General features: G+C 36.0%; 2 protein-coding genes across 3 annotated transcripts in view; both read left to right on the forward strand.

The window, feature by feature from the left end:
• The window catches only part of igl (IQ calmodulin-binding domain containing protein igloo), a 557622-nt gene that overhangs the window by 527820 nt on the left and 5297 nt on the right, over positions 1–24505 (forward strand). The window lies entirely within an intron of this gene.
• On the forward strand, positions 10067–11453 carry LOC149409622 (uncharacterized). Its single transcript, XM_089649434.1, has one exon. The coding sequence runs from the start codon at positions 10067–10069 to the stop codon at positions 11171–11173; it is 1107 nt and encodes a 368-aa protein (XP_089505560.1). The 3' UTR covers positions 11174–11453.

Raw genomic sequence — 24505 nt, forward strand, 5'->3', positions numbered from 1 at the left:
TGTGAGATTTTAATAGGTTGATTTTACCTTCATGTATTTTATTTTACCTTCATTCCCAGAGACTAAAATGAGTGAACCGCAATATCACTTAACCAAATCGTGATTGGATGGTGCCGAAATATATTTCGTATATTAACCCTAGATAACTAAACTGTTTTCATTGTTTCATTGTAACTACACTTTCGTCGAGTGGATTACGCAATAAAACACTAGGAATAAATGAAAAATATTTAATTAAGATAGGAACTTGTTACGTGGCACAAAAGTAAGGTTTATAATGAACAAATTAAGTACAAATTAATTTCAAAATATCGGTCTACACAGTGACCACATATGTCAACATTATGTGGACCACAAATAGCCAATCTACATCTGGTGCAATGGTGTTTGGTTATCCTCCGGGTCTTAGATGGACACAGGTAGCAAATTTTAAGCACGTTTGACGTAGATGGAACCGGAGCTTCTATTGTAGAAGATTCACCAACATAAAAATTTTAAAACTTTAACCTTAAAAACAAAAAATTGTTCTTATAACCAAATTTTCGTCCAGCGGACGACGAGATGGTCATAGGGCACGTCCTAGTATGCGTGTGGCCGCAATCGCGTCACGTGCTGCACTGTTTACTCAAATTAGGAAGGTAATGAAAGAGTCAAGGTCGGGAGCGGGGGGAAGTTGGTGATTTAGAATTTCGCCGAGTAGCGCGTCGTCGCCTCGACGAGCGATTAATTATCTAGGGTTAACTGCTATAAGTGTTATAGTGTCATCCAATTTCAGAGAAATATGTGTGTATGCGTGTATGTGCGTTAGTGCCACCAGAAGAAATGTGTGTGCATGCGCGTATGTACGTTAGTGCTACCAAAAGAAATGTGTGTGTATGTGCCTATGTGCGTTAGGGCCACCTAAAAAAATGTGTGTGTATGCGCGTATGTGCGTTGGTGCCACTTAAAGAAATGCAAAAATCTTGATAGAATGTATCGTCATCGACAACGAGCCTATCTGCCGTGTTTCACCTCGATCGGTTGTCGGGAAATGGGTTCATTTCCACTGCCAAGACTCCACCTCATTCGTCGTTCATTAATTCATTGTTTTTACTTACATATATCAATATTTGAATTTCCATATTATTTTAGTGAATAAATTAATGAATGACTTATGAAATGGAATTTTGCAGTGAAAATAAACCCATTTTCCGACAACATAATATTAAAAAATTACGATTTTTTGATATTCGGTGACTGTTTTTTCTTTTTTTTTAACTAAACATATAACAAAATCAGTAAGTATTGAAAACTCTGAAAGCCCTAACAAGTGCCCAGGGTAATTTATTATCCCGACCGTCGCCTTTTATTGCGCGCACATTGCACCACTAACATAATCACCAGGAACAAGATTACATGGAGATGGACTTGCCGAACGTCACAGCGGTGCTGCCAAGGTTTGTTATCTATGTGAGGATACTGTTACAGCGCTTAATTAGCAGCAGACACATACCTGGACGGTGACGAACCTCGTTCTGGTACTGTATCTCACAAAAGCGGCGCTATACAAATCATCCAATAAATAAATAAATATTGGGCAATTAGGGTCGAGTAGGCGGTTGAGCAGTTACTAGGCTAAGTGAAAAGTAATGAAATGAAAAGGAAAAATGCTTGTTTTGATAATAATAAAAAATATGTCACTGGAGACCAAAACTGCATTGAAATTTTTTACTCATCATTTGTACGCACTGATCCCAATCAAATTGAACCGATTAGCCATCCGATTCTATTAACCAACAAAAGCATTTATTCACGCTTACTGTAATAATTGCTTTATGATATTTTTGTAAATTAGTTGCTGACTCATTGCATTCAATAATAATTTTGTTGGTTTTACTTAAATTGAGAACAATTTAATTAGTTTATGTTTTACGATAATGAAATTAATAATTTAATTAGTTTTAGTTTTACGATAGCGATTTTAATTATTTAATTTGTTTTAATGCCTGAAATTATTTATTAAATTAATAATTCAGCCAATCTCTTGGTAAGCACTCCTTGCTTCATTCTAAGGTCCGTAGGATATTATTTATCACGATACATTCCGGAGTGGAAGATACTCTCAGTATCGCCCTGGTGTAAGATCACCATTCCGAATTTAAAAAATGCTTGAAATGGCTTTGAGCGTGTTTGGTGATCAGATCTGAATATTTAGACACTTCTCAACCTTCCTCTTATCCATCTCCTTCCCTTCTCCACTACCTCATAACATACCCCGGTTGGAGATGCCATAAAAAATACTTGCAGAAAATAATTATACTATTAAATTTGATTTTAATTTAAAAAAAATTTAATTATATACAGGATTTTCCAATAAGAGGTGTTATTTTGAATAGCCCGCTATTTCGGTAGACGTTACTTTTGAAGCTGTCAATTTTTGACATTTGACAAGTAGAAACTACGCCATTAATAAAAATGGAACGATACACGCTTCAACAACGCATTGAAATTATTAAAATTCACTTGAGTGAATCAAATGCAAATCATCTTGAGTGATGAGGCCCATTTCCACCTCGGTGGCTTCGTCAACAAGCAAAATTGTCGCATCTGGGGCTCAGAAAACCCAAGAATTATTGTTGAAAAGCCTCTCTATCCTCAACGTGTGACTGTTTGGTGCGGTTTATGGTCCGGCGGAGTCATTGGACCCTACTTTTTCGAAAATGAGGCTGGAGCAACAGTTACGGTGAATGGATTGCGCTATTGAGAGATGATTAATGATTTTTATGGCCGGAATTGGATGGTATTGATCTGGACAACGTTTACTTTCTACAAGACGGCGCTACGTGCCACACAAGCAACGAAACTATTGATTTTTTACGATTGAATATCAAAATAACAACTCTTATTGGAAAACCCTGTAGTATAGATTAAGTAAAAGTATATTATAGGTACAATATATCACTATTCAATTTCAGGGAGTTAATTTTCTTTTTGAATTGTATATACATGTCGTGCGTCAAATATATTTTGTGACATAAATTTGGATTCGTTTTAACACAAACACGTTTCGGCAAAATTATTTCTAAAAATCAATTGCATACTTATCTGATAAGGATGATACTTTTTTAATTGATATCTACACTAGGATTCCTCAAGTTTGACGGACACTGCTCTAAGCTACTACAACTATATTAAATGATGCATTGATTGTTCACTAGTGTAACTTGTCTTAAATCTTAAAAAGAAACGTGACTATCAATGTAAAGTGCCAAAAGTTTAAGCATAAACTTTGTAAACAATTACAGCAATTCTTTAAAAATACTTTTAATCCTTATTTAAACCGTAGTGTTAACGTGTTTTTCAGTTTAGAAAATAAATATCACTTTTTGATATACATGGTGCCTGAAAACCTGTGGTACTGAAAAACCGGAGAATTTACGTCATGTAGGAACTCAAAATATGTTTATTTTTTTATCTGAGTTACTAGTTTCCGGACACCGGACGAGATTGATGACATTTTGCACACTTGACCTTCAAAACAAGAGGATGGTCACTGTCTACAAATTAGTCTGAAAATTATAAAACCACCCCATCCCCTCCCATCCCCTTTACTCACCCTTTGACGCAGAATTTCGAGGCTTCTTAATGATATTTTGAATGCTCGACTTTCAATATAAGAGGAAAATTAGTGTTCACGTCTGATTTCGAAAAACTCTGGGTAAAACTAGGTCATGGCGAGGATTCAAAGCCGCAATCTCTTGCCTCACTGTCGAGAATTCGAACCCGCAATCTCTGGACTCGCTGTCGAGGGTTCGAACCCGCAATCTCTCGACTCGCTGTCGAGAATTCGAACCCTCAATCTCTGTACTCGCTGCTCAACCATCGAGTCAGTCAAAAGATGTGTGTATGTACGTATTTATAGCATTCAATTACCAATACCAATATTGGTTCATATATGTTTACCACTAATCGTGGCAGATTTCCGGATATCTGAAACGTGACCATCGTAGATTGAAGTTACTAGATTTATAATCCCTGCTAATTGGAATATCCCAATATTGGAAAAACTTTTGAGGATATGTTCAAACTTGTGTTACAAATCATTGTTCGGACAATAGTTAAGGAACATCAAAGGATTTGATAAAAATCGTTCCATTTTATTTTATTTACTGCCTAAAAACTAAAAACCGACTTGAAAATTTTATTCAATTGAATATGTGAAAACATTACTAAAACTGTTCATGGAAAGATATATACAGTCGACTCTCGTTAATTCAAACCTGCGATAATTCGAACCTCTCTATAATTCAAAGTTATCACGAGTTCCCTACGAAATCTATTTATATTTCGAACTAAATCCATACATTTTTGTACACTTGGTAATTCAAACGAAAAAATCATTCCTATATAACAAAACGACACGTTAATTCGAACTCATCGGCGTTCAACATTCGACAATTCAAAGTTGCAGAGAGAAAGAGACGGAAAGATTGTTACACACACGTTAGTACAAATACAATTTGGCGACAAGTTCAAACGTGTATTGTTTTTGTTATGATTAGTTTGTGACACACACTCTAACGAATTGGTTTGTGTTATCATTCAGTTACTGTTACTCTTTCGTTGTTTATACAGATTAAAATTTTCTGTTAGTCATGAGCCCTAGAAAGTATAAATGTTGGACGATTGCTGAAAAGAAGAATTTAATCAAAAAAGTAGAGGAAGGTGAGAAGAAAAGTGATATTGAAAAAGAATTTAAGATTCCTCTGAGTACTCTCTCAACCATAATAAAGCACAAGGAGAAAATTGATGCTGCTCAAACTGCTGGAGTACGGAAAAGAACTACTAAAGGTGAATTTCCTCGTCTGGAAGAAAGCCTGGTCATTTGGCTAAGACAGTGTAGAGGACAAAAAGTGTCTATTAGCGGAAACTGCAAATATCGCGGTTTTGACAGCTATTTTACTGATTGACAAGTTGTACATTGTTTACACAGCCAAAGAGGGTTGTTTATCTGTTGTATACACTTAAAATTTCTCATCGAATTTCTGAATATTTCCAAGGTATTTTAAAATGCCTCTGCTAGCTATGTTAGTTCACCTTTATTACAAGCAACATGTACGCTTATCATGATAGTAGATTTTCAAATTTTATCAGGTTATTCTAATCCCTGGAAGTTTTGTATTAGTTTTAAATAGAAACACTATTCGCACATAGTTATTCCGTTTCTCCACTGTTATGAAATCCTCGGATCCCTCGACGTATAGGGGATTATTAGATCTGCCGATTCTACAGAGAACCGCTTAAATTAATCTGTCAGAATTCAGGACCCACTCTGTCAGATTATCTGCCAATCTAATCAGGAACAGGAAAGGTCTGACGTGATAATCTGACAAAAAAATGGCAAATTCGGACGAATTTCAACGAATTCCAACTGGAAAATTGTTCATAAGAAAATTAATTGTTTTTCTCTCATTTTTTGTTGTTGTTCACAAAAAAACGTATGTGCTTCAACTCACAGAATATAAAGAAGTTTGATCCCTACCGATTAGGAAGAAAATATTTTTGTTAGTCCTGTGACTCCTTATTCTTTTTTACGTGAATATTGCACAAGAGATCATATTGCTCCCACTATCCGGAGCAAATGAGACCATGACATCCCATTGAGGTATATTCTGGGCAAATGCGGTTCCTTGGTTTGTGCATTTGTGCATTGCACTGCTTGTCTTCAGTCTCACATAACTTACAACATCTGTATCGCATCACCTACCAGGACATTATTATGATGTCGTGTATATTCCGATGTGTACAATTTTTTCTCACTATACAACGAGGCTAACATGGGGCGTTATCGATAGAGCTCGGCCCACCATCACCCAACAGTGACACGAGCGAGAACGTTACGTTACGTTACGTTAACGTTACGTTTACGCTCCTAACTCATCCCGTGTACTTCGCATACGCGAAGGCATGTGAATTTTTCATTACTTCTGGAATAAATTCGTTTAGGAATACTAATTTACAATGTTAGCGCTACAACATTCACACATTGGCACTCGTGTGCGGTGAATTAAATCGGTTTCGCTTGATTTTCAGCGATGAATTTCGTGTCCTTTACTCTCGAGAATATTTAGCGAACTCTAAATAGGTACATTTTAAAAGTTAAATTCACTGCTAGCAATTTCAGTCACAACCTGCCTCTGATAGGGGACAGAATGAAATGGGGAAGGGAAGGATGTGGGGAAGAGAATTTAGAGAAATTTAACTGTTTTACGGTGGTACTCTAAAACATTTTACTGAAGGCGATACTGAGAGAATTTACCACTCTGAAACGTGCTGCAAATATATATTTATTTTCTTACATTAAGCAAATGTAAAATGTTTAATATTAATCAAATAAAAAAAATATTCAGTTATCCCTTCAGTGTTTTTAGCAGATAAAAATACAAACAACTCATTATTTTTGTGAATTAATTTAAAGTTTGCTATAATTTGTGTTCAGTTTTGATTGATGATTGTTTATTTTCAGTACTGAAGGCAAATCATTTCATAAAAGCTTTGATAAATGTCAGCTATTTGAGTTTGTTGTTGACACATCTTACTGCGACATAACAAAACTTCTTTGCCGATATACATACAAAACTTAAATTTGGATTTGAGACAAAAATACCCAACTAAACTGAATAATATATATATTTTTTAAAAAGGTTTAAAAATAATCTAGGGGAGAGATGTGCTATTTTATTTATTTATAGTTTAAATTATAATGTATGGACCATGGTGTTGGTTATCCAATGGATGGTTCGCTAGGCGGTGGGTGGTACACTTACCCTCCTCCCAAATTGAAAACTATCTCTGTCGAGAATTAAAACAGGCGATAAAAGATCTACCTACAATATAATACAGGGTTTTCGAATAAGAGGTGTTATTTTGAACAGCCCGGTAGATGTTAGATGTTACTTTTGAAGCTGTCATTTTTTGACATTTCACAAGTAGAAACTACGCAATTAATAAAAATGGAACGATACACGCTTCAACAACGCATTGAAATTATTAAAATTCACTTGAGTGAATCAAATGCAAATCATCTTGAGTGATGAGGCCCACTTCCACCTCGGTGGCTTCGTCAACAAGCAAAATTGTCGCATCTTGGGACTCTAGCCCAGTCAATGAAGGGAAAAAAAGACCCAACGTCGGAACTAATTCCCCGGAAGCTGAATTTTTCACAGATGTTAGAAGACCTTTAGACATGTATTTTTACAAAAGTCCCCGACTTTCCCCCTTGTGCTTCCTTCCCCACCCCCTCTTTAATATATTTTTAAAGTCTTTCGGAACACGCTAATATCTCCTTAATGGTAAATATATTTAAGAGTGGGTGGGGAAGGAAGCACAAGGGGTAAAGTCGGGGACTTTTGTAAAAATACATGTCTAAAGGTCTTCTAACATCTGTGAAAAATTCAGCTTCCGGGGAATTAGTTCCGACACAAAACCTTCATTGACTAGGCTACTCGGAAAACCCAAGAATTATTGTTGAAAAACCTCTCTTTCTTCAACGTGTGACTGTTCGGTGCGGTTTATGGTCCGGCGGAGTCATTGGACTTTACTTTTTTGAAAATGAGGCTGGAGCAACAGTTACGGTGAATGGATCGCGCTATCGAGAGATGATTAATGATTTTTTATGGCCGGAATTGGATGGTATTGATCTGAACAACATTTTTTTCAACAAAACGGCGCTACGTGCCACACAAGCAACGAAACCATTGATCTTTTACGATTAAATATCAAAATAACACCTCTTATTGGAAAATCCTGTATTTTAACAGAAAACTATTTTAATTGTATTTTCCAAAATTGGTATAGATATGCAAAGATTTCAGACAAGCAATAAAGTAGGTCGGAACCTACCTCTAATTTAATATTTTATACAAGAAAATCATTTTAATTCTGTATTCCAAATATTTAATCTTGACAAGTAAACTGAAATTTGAAGATTTTGGGTTGAAATTTATGAACCCTACAATATATATTTTTTTTATATTTTCTTTCTCTTTTTAAACTGTTTAGCACATAACCAACACGTCTGCCATAGCTCACCCCAATAGGTTTGCTACGTTTAGTCACTTAGCAGGAATGCCCGGGTTCATCGGGTGAGGTGTTTTCAGATCTTGGCGGTGTATACGTCTGCCATATGTCACCCCAATAAGTTTGATGACTTAGGTGATAGGCTGGTTTGGTGGGACCCTTTGACCTTTCCGGCTGGACTATCTCGACCCATCGACTTGCACCGTAGCGATGGGAGGGATGGATTCATACGTCCGTCACTCCTGGACTGACCCCTAGATTCATACCCGTATACGTTTTGGTAAAATTTCGATCGCGCTGGCCTCGCTTATTATGAATATTTTTTAGATAAAACCTTTAGATTCACCTTAATTACTGTACGACAAAACTTTTAACCTTCGGGGAGGTGGAAAATATTGCAATAAAAATTTCAATTACGTAAAACTAAAATCAGCTTTCGTTTTGTGAAACGAGACCGTCCATTTTCAAACTTTTATTTGTTTATTGTCAAATGTCATTTTGTTTTGTTGGTATTTCTGTTACTATAGGACAAAACGAACGGCTAGAAGTAGCTAGAGACAATCGCGCGGGCGTTTTTTTTAATGTTAAAAAATTCCGTCAAATTAGTATTTACCTAATATGCATGCATTATGTGCGTTGTGATTGAAATTTATTAGCTGGATTTTATTTTTTTACGTTCAAATTTTATTTAAGTAAACTATATCTGCGATGTTGAGCGGCTACGCTAAGTTTGTAATACAAAAAAAAGTGCCCCTTTTATAGCGCCTGCTCGCGTCAAGGCAAGAAAAACATCCCAGTTTTCAATTAGTTTAGCGGCTACGCTAGGTTTGTGTAACATGGTTTGTGATTCAAAAGAAAGTGTCCCTTTTATACCGCCTGCTCGCGTCAAGGCAAGAAAAACATCCCAGTTTTCAATTAGTTTAGCGGCTACGCTAGGTTTGTGTAACATGGTTTGTGATTCAAAAAAAGTGTCCCTTTTATACCGCCTGCTCCGTCAAGGCAAGAAAAACATCCCAGTTTTAAAATAGTTTAGCGGCTACGCTAGGTTTGTTGTAGTTTTATATATATATATATATATAGATATATATTTTATATAGATATATATATATATCTCAAAAACCATGTTACACAAACCTAGCGTAGCCGCTAAACTAATTGAAAACTGGGATGTTTTTCTTGCCTTGACGCGAGCAGGCGGTATAAAAGGGACACTTTCTTTTGAATCACAAACCATGTTACACAAACCTAGCGTAGCCGCTAAACTAATTGAAAACTGGGATGTTTTTCTTGCATTGACGCGAGCAGGCGGTATAAAGGGGCATTTTCTTTTTCATCATAAACCATGTTACAAAAACTTAGCGTAGCCGCTCAACATCGCAGAAATAGTTTACTTAAATAAAATTTGAACGTAAAAAAATAAAATCCAGCTAATAAAATTCAATCACAACGCACACAATGCATGCATATTAGGTAAATACTAATTTGACGGAATTTTTTAATATTAAAAAAAACGCACGCGCGATTATGTTTCTAGCCACTTCTAGCCGTTCGTTTCGCCCCATAGTAACAGAAATACCAACAAAACAAAATGACGTTTGACAGTAAAGTTTGAAAATGGACGGTCTCGTTTCACAAAACGAAAGCTAATTTTAATTTTACGTAATTGAAATTTTTATTGCAATATTTTCCACCTCCCCGAAGGTTAAAAGTTGTGTCGTACAGTAATTAAGGTGAATCTAAAGGTTTTATCTAAAAAATATTCATAATAAGCGAGGCCAGCGCGATCGAAATTTTACCTACGTTTTTCCTTCCCAAAACTTCCTCTTCTTCCTTTCCTTAAAAAGACCCTCGACACAGAATCCCCAAAGATGACATTGGTCCTAAGGGAAATTATTTTCCTCATTCAATTTTGATATGCCACGATTTTTACTGGTCTATGCTAGAATTTAAAAATATATAAGCATCGAGTTCCGGCAACCGTCGTGTCGGAAGGACGTACTGTTAAGCTATGTCGTGCAACGTATGTAACATCATTATAAATGAGTGCCTCGCTTTTATCCAAAACAAGGCGGACACTCTCGATGAGATCGCGATCACGCAATTATGTACCTCCGCCTTCTCGGAGGAGGAAATAAAGAACGCGAAGACCATCTTGTTCGACAAACTTCCGGACAAACGAACTCTGCGGAAAGGAGACGGCAGGATTAGCCGAGATCTCCAGGACATCCTGAAGGCTTTGAAGGAGACAGACCCTGACAGGCTACCTGTATTTGTTGCCAGACAGCTACATAAATTGCCTCCCGTCAACTTTGACAGTGTGGACGTATCCAAACTCCTAAAGGAACTAAACGCTATGAAAATGGAAATAACACACATTAAAACCGAATTAAAAGATTCTTCGGTCACAAGAAATGATGAGTTAAAACAAGAACTGGCTTTAATAAAAGAACAAATTACTAAAATTCACGCTCCAAATAAACAAAGCGATTTGGCCGAGAACTCGCAACAAAATAGTGTCGAAAATGTAGGTAATACTCATCTTAAAAGTAAACAAATACCGACAGAAGAATCCTACTCAACGGTTGTGACTAAGAACGCATACAACAATGCAACTAACACACACATGAAAAATACTCAAGAACGCACCGAGCGTAGAAACAGTGATCGCTGTGATCGACCGAGTTTGCACTTCGAACGGCCCGAAAACAACAAACAGAGAACGCGCGAGCACGGCCCGCGGCCCGAACCCCGGCCTTCCGCGACGGGCGAAAACGGATATACTTTAGTAACGCGGAAAGCTAACCGAAACTTGAGAGGTAAAGCAACGTCAACAATATTAAAGTCGGCCGACTTAATCTCAACGGTTTACATTTCGCGGTTTACCGTGGAAACCACCGAGGAAGACATCAATGCTTACCTAGCAGAAAAGGGTTTGGAAGGTACCAAGATTGAAAAAATCAAGCCTTTCCGCCCTACGCCTTTTAACAGCTTTAAACTTTCTGTCAAAGCGATCGAAGTAAAGAGATTCCTGGCAGAAGAACTCTGGCCGGAGGGAATTGTATTCCGAAGATTTATTGAATCGCGCATATTAACCAAACATCAAAATGACAAATAACAATTTAAGAATTATATCCGTGAACTGCAGATCGGTTCGCAGTTCTGTAAAATTTATACATGATCTTTGCGAATTACACGATATTATATTAGTTCAAGAAACGTGGTTACTCCCTACAGATATTGACTTCCTATCACATATACACCCGGATTTCAACAGCTTGGGAACCTCTGCCGTTAATATCGCCGATGGGCCACTCCTGGGAAGACCGTACGGTGGAGTGGGGATACTCTACAGACAAAATTTAAGGGTTGCCGCAATCCCAATGCATAACTGTCGGATGGCCGGACTCGAGGTTAGTTTGATTACTGAAACAATAAGTATTTTTACAATCTACATGCCAACTTGTTCAACTGACAACTTTGAGGAATATTCTAACTGCCTTACCTCCCTACAAGCAATAATTGACGATAAAAATTACATTAACACAATTATTATTGGAGATTTCAACGCTAATCCCGACTCACTCTTTGGATTGGAGCTAATCTCTTTCTGTCAAGAATTTGAATACGTATGTGCCGACATCGAATTATTACCTGCGGATTCTTACACCTATATCAGTGACGCACACAGCTCTACCAGGTGGTTAGACCATTGTCTGGTAACGAAAAATATTTTGAAGCAAATTGTTGATATGAAAATATATTACGATATTGATTGGACAGATCACCGGCCTCTCGAGCTGATCTTACAAACAGATGGAATAGCAACAACGGAAGTGTTTACATCTGAGTTGAGGGATCCAGCACTATGGAATCCGAATAATATACTCGATATCGGAAAATATAACTCTTACTCGCAAACCTATCTCGTCAAAATCAAGTCAAATAAAACATTTACTGAGGATGGTGGCAACCCTACACACGCCAAAATAAAATACCTATACGGCAGTATAGTAAATGCTCTACGTAGCAGTGCCATTTCTGTGTTTACTAAGCGTACTATCCAAAAACATAAGCAAGTATGTGGGTGGAATGAATTTGTAGCGGATAAATACGATGAATCCAGACAAGCGATGCTCACTTGGATAACTAACGGGAGACCAGGCGAGGGTCCTGTCGCAGAGGATAGAAGGGCAAAGCGTGCTGCCTTTAAAACAGCACTAAAACAATGCCAAAATAACTCGACTCAACTCCAGATGGACAAAATAGCAGGGGATCTAGATAATCGTGACTTCAAAAAATTTTGGAACAAGTCAAATAAACTGTTAAACATGCGTTGTAAAATCTCGTGCAACATACACGGAGAGACGAATCCAGAAGTAATTGCAAACATTTTTAAAGAACATTTTGCAACTACCACACCGACTATTGACTCAAGTGAATCACATTTAACGGCTTATGATGATATCGATCTCACCATCACAACTAACATGATAAAATCGGCCATTAGTAATATGAAATCTGGAACGTCTGCAGGGCATGATGGTTTAAGCACCGAACACGTCAAACATGCAGGGGCAGCGATTATGGGACTTCTGGCAACACTGTTCACCGACATCATAAAGAGTGGCTATCTACCCAAAGACATGACAAAGACAATTATTATACCGATAATAATATCCAAACTGGCAGACATAACTTTACAGGAAAACTACAGACCGATATCCATCGCCACGGCCATCGCTAGAATATTTGAACGAGTTCTCTTAGATCAAGTCGGATACCATATGACAACGAAAGATAATCAGATGGGTTTCAAGAGAGAATGCTCTACTGACTCAGCTATATTTTGCGTAAAAAGAACGTTAGAATACTACAGGAAGAAGAAAACAACAACTTATGCATGCTTTCTGGACCTTAGTAAGGCATTCGACAGAGTTTCCCACCCCTTATTATGGAAAAAACTAAAGGAAAGAGGGATACCATGGAAAGTGGTAAAAATTCTCGAATCATGGCACCGTCAGCAAGAAAACCTTGTAAAGTGGAAAGACGGATTCTCAGAACCCTATTTCTTGAAAAGCGGGGTCAGACAGGGAGGATGTATGTCCCCAGTACTGTTTAATCTATACATGGACGAATTAACCCACAGATTAAACAATGCTGGAGTGGGCTGCCACATTGGAGGTCTATGTGTTAATAATATGAGCTACGCAGATGACATGGTTCTGATGGCACCGTCAATACGGGGATTGAGAATTCTCCTGAAAATCTGTGAAGAATTTGCTCACGAAACCAACATGATCTATAATGCGAAAAAAACAGCACTGTTGGTCATAAAACACGGGGAAGGCCCAAAAAACATTCCCCCCGTCTTTTTGAATGGTGAGATTCTGAAAACAGTAGAAACCACAAAATATCTAGGACATGTCATCAACAACAAGTTAACGGATGATGAAGATATTGACAGGCAGAGGCGTGTACTGAGTATTAAATGTAACATGCTCAGTAGAAGATTTGGGCTCTGTAGTCCACGAGTGAAAAGGACGCTCTTCTTAGCCTTTTGCACCACCCTGTACACATGCGAGCTCTGGGCTAATTTCAAGAAAAGAACAATGGAAAGGCTTCGGGTGCAATATAACAACGCTTACAGATTGATGTTCGGACTCCCCAGGCACTGCAGTGCCTCCTCGATGTTTACAGAAGGGCGAGTTCCAGGATTTGCAGCTCTGTTAAGAACCAGGATTGCAGGACTGAGGGGAAGGATAAACCATTCCAGAAACACTCTTATGATAGAATCCCGTCTGACTTCAGGATCGAGCATTGAAGACCATTGGAGAAAGATACTTGCTCCCACAATCTTAGATCCGATGGATTCCCGTGCTTCTCTGGTTTAATTTCATGTTTAATTTAATTTTTAATCTTTTTATTTTTATTTTTATTTATTTTACTATATGTAAATACTATATGTACTTATATCCTCTATGGGATGTGTGGGATTGCACTAACCTCCCCACATCCTGGAATAAAGAATTTATTATTATTATTATTATTATTATTATATCGTGGTGTAGATTTTGATAGAACAATTATAGGACAATAAAGGGAATTTTTATGTTGATGGTACCTACCAAAGATATTAGAAGAACGAGATGTGCTATGAGCAGTTCGTATTGAGTGGAATTGTTTTGCCGAGTGTCGCCGGTTTTGTTCACCAATACTACTGCACACCTTCGCTTGCGCTAAGGTATCCGCACTAATACATAGAACAGATTTCTGTGCGTACACGTCCCGATACCGTTCAAAGTACCCTAATTAGGTAGTACTCCGGCTACGGTCCGGCGGCCAACATAGCATATCTCGTTCTTCTAATATCTTTGGTACCTACAGTATTAATTAATAACAGATGGGTCCGAATTCCCGGAAATTGTTTTATTAAATTTAACTACGGTATATTTATATACCTTATTTATTCTAAGTTGTTCTTTCATTAGAAGCACTTTATTTTAATTTTGTATAATGAATTCCGTCTTCAAGCATGTTATGAATAATGGAAAAACAGCGAGGATAGTTCTGCCTACCAGATACTGGTAAATCTTACAATTTATTAATATATTAAACATGATGGAAAGGCTGACAAGGATATTAAAATAAGGGTAAATGCAGGAAGTTCTATTAACCCTTCAGGCCTCGGAAGGACATTACTACCCACAAACATCATATTCCATTACAACCTCTGAAGGACAGATCTGACCGGGGTGTCAATACATTATAAAAGTTTTTTTTTCTATAATGCGTAGATATGTGATATGTTCGTCATTGGAAAGATAAATAATTATTCTTCACAGTTTGTATCAAATATTTATACATTATTGCACGGATAAAATTTTTAAAAATTGTCTAAGTTCATGATTACGAATTGGCGGCAGTTTTTCGTCGACAGTTAAAAAATTATTTAAATTTTTTTATGCCATTCATACAATTAAATTGACAGTTTTATTACTAATTTAATTACCTACACAAAAGGAATATGTTTTATAAATATCGAATTCTTTCAAAATTACGGACGTTCGGAGTCAAAATGTCCTCGTAAATTTTTTTTATTAGCATTTTCATGTTTGATATTAAAAATGTATTTTTTAGAAAGATCAATAGTTTTTTTCAATTGCAAATATTTCAAAGATAATTTTATATGGTTTCTAAAGTATTTTTTCTTTTAACGACATCTTCAAAAATAAGTAACATGTAGCTCATTTTAGATACCTCGGGAGCATTTCAAGAAAATTCACCATGTCGTTGGTACTTGTTGGTAAAAATATTTTAAAACCTGAAGGGTTAACTTGTTGACTGTGGATGGGACACCGGTGTCCTCCATATAAAAATTGATGAAATATTTTTAAGCGATTTTAACCCTTATGTACAAAGTACATTTACATGAAGAATAGGTTCAGAATCGCTTACGCTTTATATTGCTTTAGAAAATACTTTTTTATTTGATGTATGCAGCTTCTCTGACGACTTTGGAATAAATTATCTACGATTTTTCTGCATGTAATTTTTTCTCAAATATTTCAAAATGCGTCTCTTATTGAAAATAGAGCATAAATGTCTAAGGTAGCATTTAAGGAAACACTGTACATTTTTTCATACCTAAATATATCTTAAATAACAGAACGAAATGTGTTTTTTTTTCTATATAGAGAATTTCATATAATTACCGTTTCGACTCCACAAATGTATAATATAAGCTTCAAAAATAACATATAAGCCGTAGAAATTCGAAATGTTTCAGGGGCTAAATAGAGTACTGTACATGGTTGGCGCTAGCAAAAATTTGTCCGAAGAAGTGAAACTAGCAGTTCACGGTGAAGTGCTGGTACTTACCCTGATGAATGGCAGTGAAGCATGGAACTGACAGAGGACGAATGAAAGGAGACTAAATTCTGTACAAATAAGATCCTTAAGGCGTATGTTTAATAAACCATGTATGATCGTGTAAAAACTGGGAATTATTTTCCATCGTGTTTACAATACTCGTCCCATAACCACGAACTATAGAACTCAATTTATGGAAAAAAGAATAATAAATAACTTCTCATATTTCAACATTCTTTATTGATTTACAATGCTGATGTGAGCAATCGGTGGTTTGGACATGTAGCGAATAAACTAAGAAAACAGTGTAAGGTGAATATATGACGCAAATATGAATGGTAAAAAAATTGGAAGATGCCCGATGAAGATTGCACGATCAAGTGAACCAAATGCTCGAGTCCAACTGTGGTAGACTTGCCATACCATATAATCTGGGGATCATTTTGACGAGCTGGAGGTAAACCACGTGACCATATATTTGGCACCACAGAATGCTTTGAATAAATTACGTCATCAGTCGTTAGTTTACGTCAGAAGAGCGCACATTAAAATAACCAGACCCTGCGCAGAAAAGTAAAGTTCGCTGAAGTAAGCCAACGGTTTGCTGCGCAGGACCCGAATGTTCGTTTTTAACCGAACCGACAGTAGAGATTATTGACGTGGATGTATAATTTTGATGCGCTGAAAGAAATGCATTGGGAAGTTAGAAGCTGAGACAGAGGAACTTTGATAAGTACGTGTATGTCAATTTAAATCCAAACACTGAAGCTATCGTTGGTAGGACTATATTCTGACTACGTAGCTACTACCCTCATGAAACTCTGGACAACTTTATAACTGCCGAAATGGACTGAATTATTCTCGTATTTCACAAGAGACAAGAAAGAAAGTGGGCGAAGCATTTATAATTAAGCCTTTAATTACATAAATGAAAATAGTACCTATACTCGGAAAAGTAGAGCAAAATACACAAACAGTTTCAGGATCAAAGTGAAGTTCCAGGAGCAATTATTTTCAAGCATTATTTTTTTTAAATATTTTTTTTACATTAGCTCTACACAGGATGTCGTCTTTGGGGATGCTATTTGAAGGGTGTTTTTAGGAAAGGAGGGGGAGGAAGTTCTGGGAATGAAAAAGGTATGAGGCTTGAGTAGAAATCTGGGGATCAGGGTGTCAAGGAGTGACGGACGTAAAATCCACCCCTTCCACTGCGATGCAAGGCGATGTTCTGTGATGTCCCTCAACCAATCTCTCCTGATCAGGCCTGCCACACCGTTGGTGAGGAGAAGCAGTAGACTTAAAATTAGTTTGAAATAAAAATTAATATTAAAAATAGTGATATTATAGACCTCTCTGGGAATTCTCGCATAGATTTTGCTCTGCAGGTGAAGTGACAATGAATTACAGTCATCTGTGCATTAAGCAGCTGGATTCATCTGAATTATATTGTTTGACAAAAGAGGGCACCACTATTCCTGTTTGGTCGATTTAAGACTAAAATATTTTTGTCTCAAGAATGTGGCAGTACTTTTTGATTTAAAATGTGCTAATTCAATATTATTCAAAATTCTACTCTCTTGAGAGCTTGTCGTGACAGATCATAATTTCATGGTGCGAATGCAAGTGTTATTGTGCTGATTGCCGTTCGCTGCTGAATTTGGAGATTAAGGAATCGCTGCCAAACTCAATGCGAGTGATATATTCGGTGAGTCCTCTGTTTTTATCTATTTGGTGGCTGGATTATAATTTGTTACGCTACCTACAGACTACAGAGTGAATTTTTGTAATCAACCCATCTTTTCATAGGGAATTAATTATTCCCTGATGGTCTGTTTGGCTTACAAGCCAGAGCATCACCAGGTGGGCAGACGCATCTGTCACCAAGACCCGGACAAACCTCACACCGTGAACCCAGACACCCCTATTAAATCAACAAACGTAGCAAACCACTTGACCTATGGCAAAGGTATTAGTTATCCAATAAATGGTTCCTGAAGCGGCGGTCCCCCTCCCGCCTCCTAAATTAAAGTTACCGATCTGAAACTACTGTTTTTTTATGTTACCTGCAGACTTCTTGGATATCAGTAAAAAATTATCTAATTAAATAAAGTATTGCATAATGCTTTGTGAAAACAGAAAATTATTTACGAAACTCCTACAAAATTTTATTTGAACTTTGTGAAAAACATGTTTTTCTCATTCAAAAGTTAACATTTCGGAAAAAACAAAAAATACGTTTTATGGGCCAACCTTTTTTACGGGTTACACATCAGTGACAGAATGGATATCGTAACTCTAATGATTTTCCAGAACCCAAAATTCCGATTTGCATATTAAATCCGAAATGGTTGAATGCGAAATCCAGTTCGACGGACCAAACTCCACAGAGAAACTGGCCCAGTAGAACATTCATTATAATGTCAAAGTTTTCAAAATAGCGAATAACCCGATAATATTTTGGAATAATTTAATGACCGCAGCGGAGTCTTGTTTTAACTCGACCGTTTTGCACTTCGTCTGACTGTAAATTTGTTTGTACTTTTTGTTTCCAGTTCCAGTTTGAGCAGTTTTAATAGTTCAGTAAAGCTTTTTTTTAAATGTGAAATTGTCTTGTATATTTGGACTGATTTGCAATTTTCAATATTATGGTACATGAAAAAATTGTCACTAAGATAGTGACGTTTCTTTGGACAAATATTGTATGATTCCTTATTTAAAAATGTTACATAAAATATATGGTTTATAATTAAGTACTGATGTATTTAAGTACCTACTTACAAATCTTATGGTTGCAGAGGAAACTTTTGTTTTAATGTTTAAAAAAATAAATTTTACAAATAACAGAACTACCAGTCCGGTTAATTTTTATAGCACTGTTATGGTTTGAGCCACGTTCAAAGACTAGATCTGATTTGTTGGGTACTTAGCAACCTGCCTCTTGCACATTTCATCCCTTATCTCTTATTTCGGCCTAAATCTCCAAAATTGAGGTTGCCAAAGCGCCACTCGCTCTGGGCAGTACAGAATCTTGTTCAATAATCAAAATTCAAGATCAATGACATGAAATTGATTATCGGTTCATTGACGAATATTGTACTGGAAAATGTGTACGTCGAATGAATGGTAGGAGTCGAATTAAGTCGACGTAATGTGGTTTTTAAACAGTAACATTTTGGAATACAGCAGTGAATGATGTAAGAAGTCGGAGACGCCCGACAAAGACTTTAGGAAGCAAAGCATTGAGGGCTATACAAGTATTTAATAAGATTTTTCTACCGATTTATAACAAGTTTCTCTTTAAATCTTTAAGTTTTAAGTTCTAAAATATAAATGTTATTTTTAAATATAATATCTATATATTTGTTATGCTGAAAATTTAATTATATGAAATTTTCTCGATAGGAAAAAATCGCAAATTAAGCTCCAAAAATTATTAAAAACACGTTTTATTCTCTTATTTAATATGTTATAGACATGAAAAAATTCACAGTGTATCTTGAAATGCAACTAAAGCATTTGTCGAGAGATTTTTGCTCTATTTCAAACCATTCGTGTTTTATTAAATATTTTCACCGTTTTCGCTTAATCATTATTATCATTTTTTTTGTTTTAGCGCGCTCCCTCTAACATTCGTATTTACATATCTCCCTTTCAAACCATCTTTGAACGTTTACTACGGGGCCTTAAGGCATTATTAATAAAAATATTATTATTGTCCGCAAAGAGGTTTAACTTTGGGGATTGCCGCATTCTTAAAGAAGGCATTTCTTTTGGAAATCCAATTTATATACCCTGCAGAATAAAATTACTGAATTCCAAATGCCCTGTGCCATGTTAGGGGAGTTTTAATATTTCAGCGGATACATGCGGCAGCGCACAATGGAACCAAAAGCAAATTGATCTGGTCAAAAATATTTGTGAAAGACTTGGTGATTAATCTCTCACTCGCTTAAAAGGCAAAAATCTGGCGTTTCACCGTAAGCCGGATTTTAACTGACTGAGGATTGAACCCTCCTCCCCAGGGACTGGCTCTTAACTGTTGTGAATTTTGAAAACTGAAAAAAAAGGTTTTGACTTCAGATTGAAACTTTCTCCCTAAGGACTGACTAAAATGAGTGAATCACTTAAGCCAAATCCTAATTGAATGGTACGGATATTTATTTTGTATATGTGTGTGTGCGCGTATGTGTTTGTGAATGCCATCAAGAGTTGATAGAATGCATTGTCATCAACGAGTTTATCTTCCGAGCTTCAGCACGATCGGATGTCGGGAAGTACAGGGTTTCCAATAAGAGGTGTTATTTTGAATAGCCCGCTATTTCGGTAGATGTTACTTTTGAAGCTGTCATTTTTAACATTTGACAAGTAAAAACTACGCCATTAATATAAATGGAACGATACACGCTTCAACAACGCATTAAAATTATTCAAATTCACTTGAGTGAATCAAATGCAAATCATCTTGAGTGATGAGGCCCATTTCCACCTCGGTGGCTTCATCAACAAGCAAAATTGTCGCATCTGGGGCTCGGAAAACCCAAGAGTTATAGTTGAAAAGCCTCTTTATTCCCAACGTGTGACTGTTTGGTGCGGTTTATGGTCCGGCGGAGTCATTGGACCTTACTTTTTAGAAAATGAGGCTGGAGCAACAGTTACCGTGAATGGATTGCGCTATCGAGAGATGATTAATGATTTTTACGGCCGGAATTGGATGGTATTGATCTGGACAACGTTTACTTTCAACAAGATGGCGCTACGTGCCACATAAGCAACGAAACTATTGACGATTGAATATCAAAATAACACCTCTTATTGGAAAACCCTGTAGATTAATTTCCACTTCAAAGATATTTTTTCATTCGTTCATAAATTCATTTATTTATTCATGAATTCAAGAAAACCAAACCAATTAAAAAAATCTGCCAGCCTGCAGGACTAACTTTCCCAATGGTCATGCCGGTGAGGAAGGCAATATTGTTGGTGAAAAGAATCAATTCGTATATCGACATATTTAACATCAATGAAGCTGTTTGTAAACGGCAAGCTTTGTTGCTGTTAGTATAGTTGGTAACTAATAATTTTATTTTTTTATATTTCTGCTACCTATAAATTCTAATATAATTTATTTAAAAAATTTACAATGTTTAGTGGTTAAAAATAATAAATTGAATTGAATTGAAAACCGCAATCTGGGATGTAGGATCATTATATAGTTATGATGACGAAGTTGAAAAAATATAATTATGGCCAGATTTTGTTAATATTTGGACATTATTTTTGGAGCTGGCCACTGCCTTTCCTTACCCCATCTTGAAAAGGACATTAGACTAAATAATACAGCGCAGATGTGGTCAACTTTAAGAAAAATAAGACACAATTTACCGTGGCAGGATTAGTCCAAAAACTGCGAAAAGACAAGAAGTTTTACGGGCGTAAATAATTTACTAATTTACAAAGCGAATGCTTTTTTTACAAAAGTTTAGTACGTAATTTTAGTGTCCAAAAATTAAAGAGATTTTTTTGTTGATATTTTAATTAAATATATCAATTCCTCTAAATATAGATGTTGATAACGTTGAAGAAAGTTATATAATATGGAACATTAAATTGAAATGTTATAACTTTGAATATCACTTTATATGGAGACAACGACGGTGAAGCAAACTATATATTTGAATGTTTTTTTTTACATTTGCTTCACACAGGAGGTCCTGAAAAAAAAACCTCAAGGCTTACGTCATCTTTGAGAATGCTGTGTGAGGGGCCTTTTTAGGGAAATGAAAGAGAGAAAGTTCTGAAAGTAAAAAGGTGTCCATTAAAAGTGAAATTAAATGGAGTGGTTAAAAGGTCTCCCTCAACCAATCTCTCCCGATCCGACCCGCCACGCAGTAGGCATCCGCCGCCAAGCCCTAGACAAACCTCACCCCATGAACACGACGCGTCGTGTTCATTCACTTTTAATGGACACCTTTTTACTTTCCAGAACTTTCTCTCTTTCATTTCCCTAATAAGACCCCTTACCATAGACATATGAATATTAGTAGACCTGCCCTAAGTGATTAAAAGCGTATTATCCCCACTCCCCATACCGGTTCCATTGGAGCCGGCTGGGCTCGCGTATGGCCTCAAGTGAAATTTGAAAACGTGACGTCATCATTCTTGTGCGAACTATGGTCGAGGCATCATCGGTTCATTTTACGAAATAACACGGCAAAATGTTGACTTGTGATATGAAAACTTGTAAAAATAGATGTGAAAAAGAGAATAAACCCAATTGTCGTATTACATTCCATAAGTAAGCATTATTTTACTTTATTTTAAGCTTATTCACACCGTATTATATGGATCAGTTTTAGAAACATATACTATCACATCACAATGTAGCGATTCTCAAGTGTGCTCATCGTTGTTTACTGGGGTAAGTAAATTATGAAACATTTGTAAAAGTGTCTTAACTAAATACTCTGAAACTAACTACGACTCTGCAAACAGAAGAAATTTACTTTGCCGAATTTGGACTTCACAAATTAGTTCATAACGTGGCGAGTAATTTGCGCTCCCATGTAAAAATGTACTTTTAAGAACTAAATGGTGATATTATAATGCGAGATGCCTATTTACTGTCAGATTGATTTATTGACGAATCACAGTCAGCTTAACCCCCTTCGTTCTTCAACAGTTGATTTTACCCCTCGCCATTATCTTCTCGTCTATTAATTCCTATGTCTGTGCCCCTTACACAGCATTCTGACGATGTGAGATAACTTGTTTAATAAATTAATAGAACCGTGTCTTGAAGAGGACAGATAAACAGGGTGTTAAGGAACGTACTTGTACTTAGTAAAAAATTGAAATGATATTTTGGTCTCGGGAGACTCATTTGATGCTTTTTTTTAAATTGAGCAAAAATCTCTCGACAAACGGTTGCATTTAAAGATACACTATGAATTTTTCATACCTATGACATGTTAAATAACAGAACATAATGTGTTTTTAATAATTTTAGTAGCATACTTTGCGATTTTTTTCTGGCGAGGATTTCATGTAATTACCGTTTCGGCTTTAGAAATGTATAGATAATATCTTCAAAAATAACATGTAATTTTTTAGAAACTTAAAGTGTTCAAGAGAAATGTGTTATAAATCGGTAGAAATTTGTAATACGGGGGATTAAATCCTTTGTTTGCAGTGATACAGGGTAACCAAAACCAAACTTTCTTTGCCAAAAGAAAAAAAAACTTGGAAACAGAAACAATATTTTATTTAAATATGATTTAAGATCTTCACGGCCAAAAGTATTTTTGTTATTTGTTTTTGGGGTGTTATGCCGTGTTACGCTAACTCCTTCTTCAGCCAACGTTTCGGACAGCATTGCAGTGTCCATCATCAGGGCAGATTTGTTATTTTGATGTGTTATGTTGGCTAAATAAGGAGTTAGCGCAACACGGCATAACACCCCAAAAACAAATATCAAAAATATTTTATTTATTTATTTGTAAGAAACAAACAGCTTTTACATAATATACAATGATAAATATAAATATATGAAGTTAAGCCACAGAAGTTTCTTGAGCAAAAGTTCATTGGAAATGAAGTTTTAATATCTTAAAATTAATTTTGTGTTAAAAGAAGGGAAAAGGGAAAGGAAAATAGGAAGAGGATAGGAGATGCTCCCGATACATTCCACTTTCTCATATTAATAATCAATCGTACGCATTACTTCATATCGATATTTCTTTAGGTTATTACCAAAAATGTTAATGCTGTAAAATTTTGTATTATATTGTGCACATATACGAGGAATTGGGGATTTTTTTCGAATATTTGTTCTACACGAGGGTAAATAAAATAATTCAGATTGTCGGGTTGATCTAGACGGAATATGAAGATTTATTAAATTGGTAATTTTGGTGAGTCCAGACCATTATTTAGGATTTTAAACAATAAGATTTGATCAAAAATTAGACGTCGTGTTTGGAGGGAGTTAAAATTATGAAATTTAATGGATTCCGTATAATTTGAGAAGTGTAGTGTATTTTAATACAAATCCATGATATAACAGAACATGGGAAACGGTGTTAATACTTTTGTAGGGTTTTTGAATAAATAGTATTAGCAATGTAGATTCTAACGCAATTCAGAGTCTGGAAATGTTGAGGGTTGTTACAAGAGTATAAGAGGCATGAAATATTAAATAGGTAGGTTAACCTACATTAATACGTAAATTTTAAGCTTAGAGTTCTAATTGAATTCATTAATTATGTGGGTTTGATGAATCAATTGCATCCAATAACACTATCTGAGAGGAGAAATGTGTCAGACCTGGTTGTGTTACACAGAGTCATTAACAACTTAATTGACAGTTCTGTCATCGTTACCACTATTAAATTCCATGTGCCGACTAGGCATACAAGACAAAATATAACATTCTCATACAATTCGTACACAACCAACTATCAGACACATTCACTAACCAATAGGATGAATGATCTAGGCAACAAGTTTTGGGTACTATTGATATATTTACTGACTCCATTTATAGAACAAAGCGTAATTTATTTATTTATTTATTCATTTT

Source organism: Hesperophylax consimilis, chromosome 30 (assembly GCF_061612785.1).
Source record: "Hesperophylax consimilis isolate HC1 chromosome 30, BYU_Hcon_1.0, whole genome shotgun sequence".
NCBI lineage: Eukaryota > Metazoa > Arthropoda > Insecta > Trichoptera > Limnephilidae > Hesperophylax > Hesperophylax consimilis.

Coding starts and splice junctions, on each gene's coding strand:
- LOC149409622 (XM_089649434.1), top strand. CDS start 10,067: ATGTCGTGCAACGTATGTAACATCATTATAAATGAGTGCCTCGCTTTT.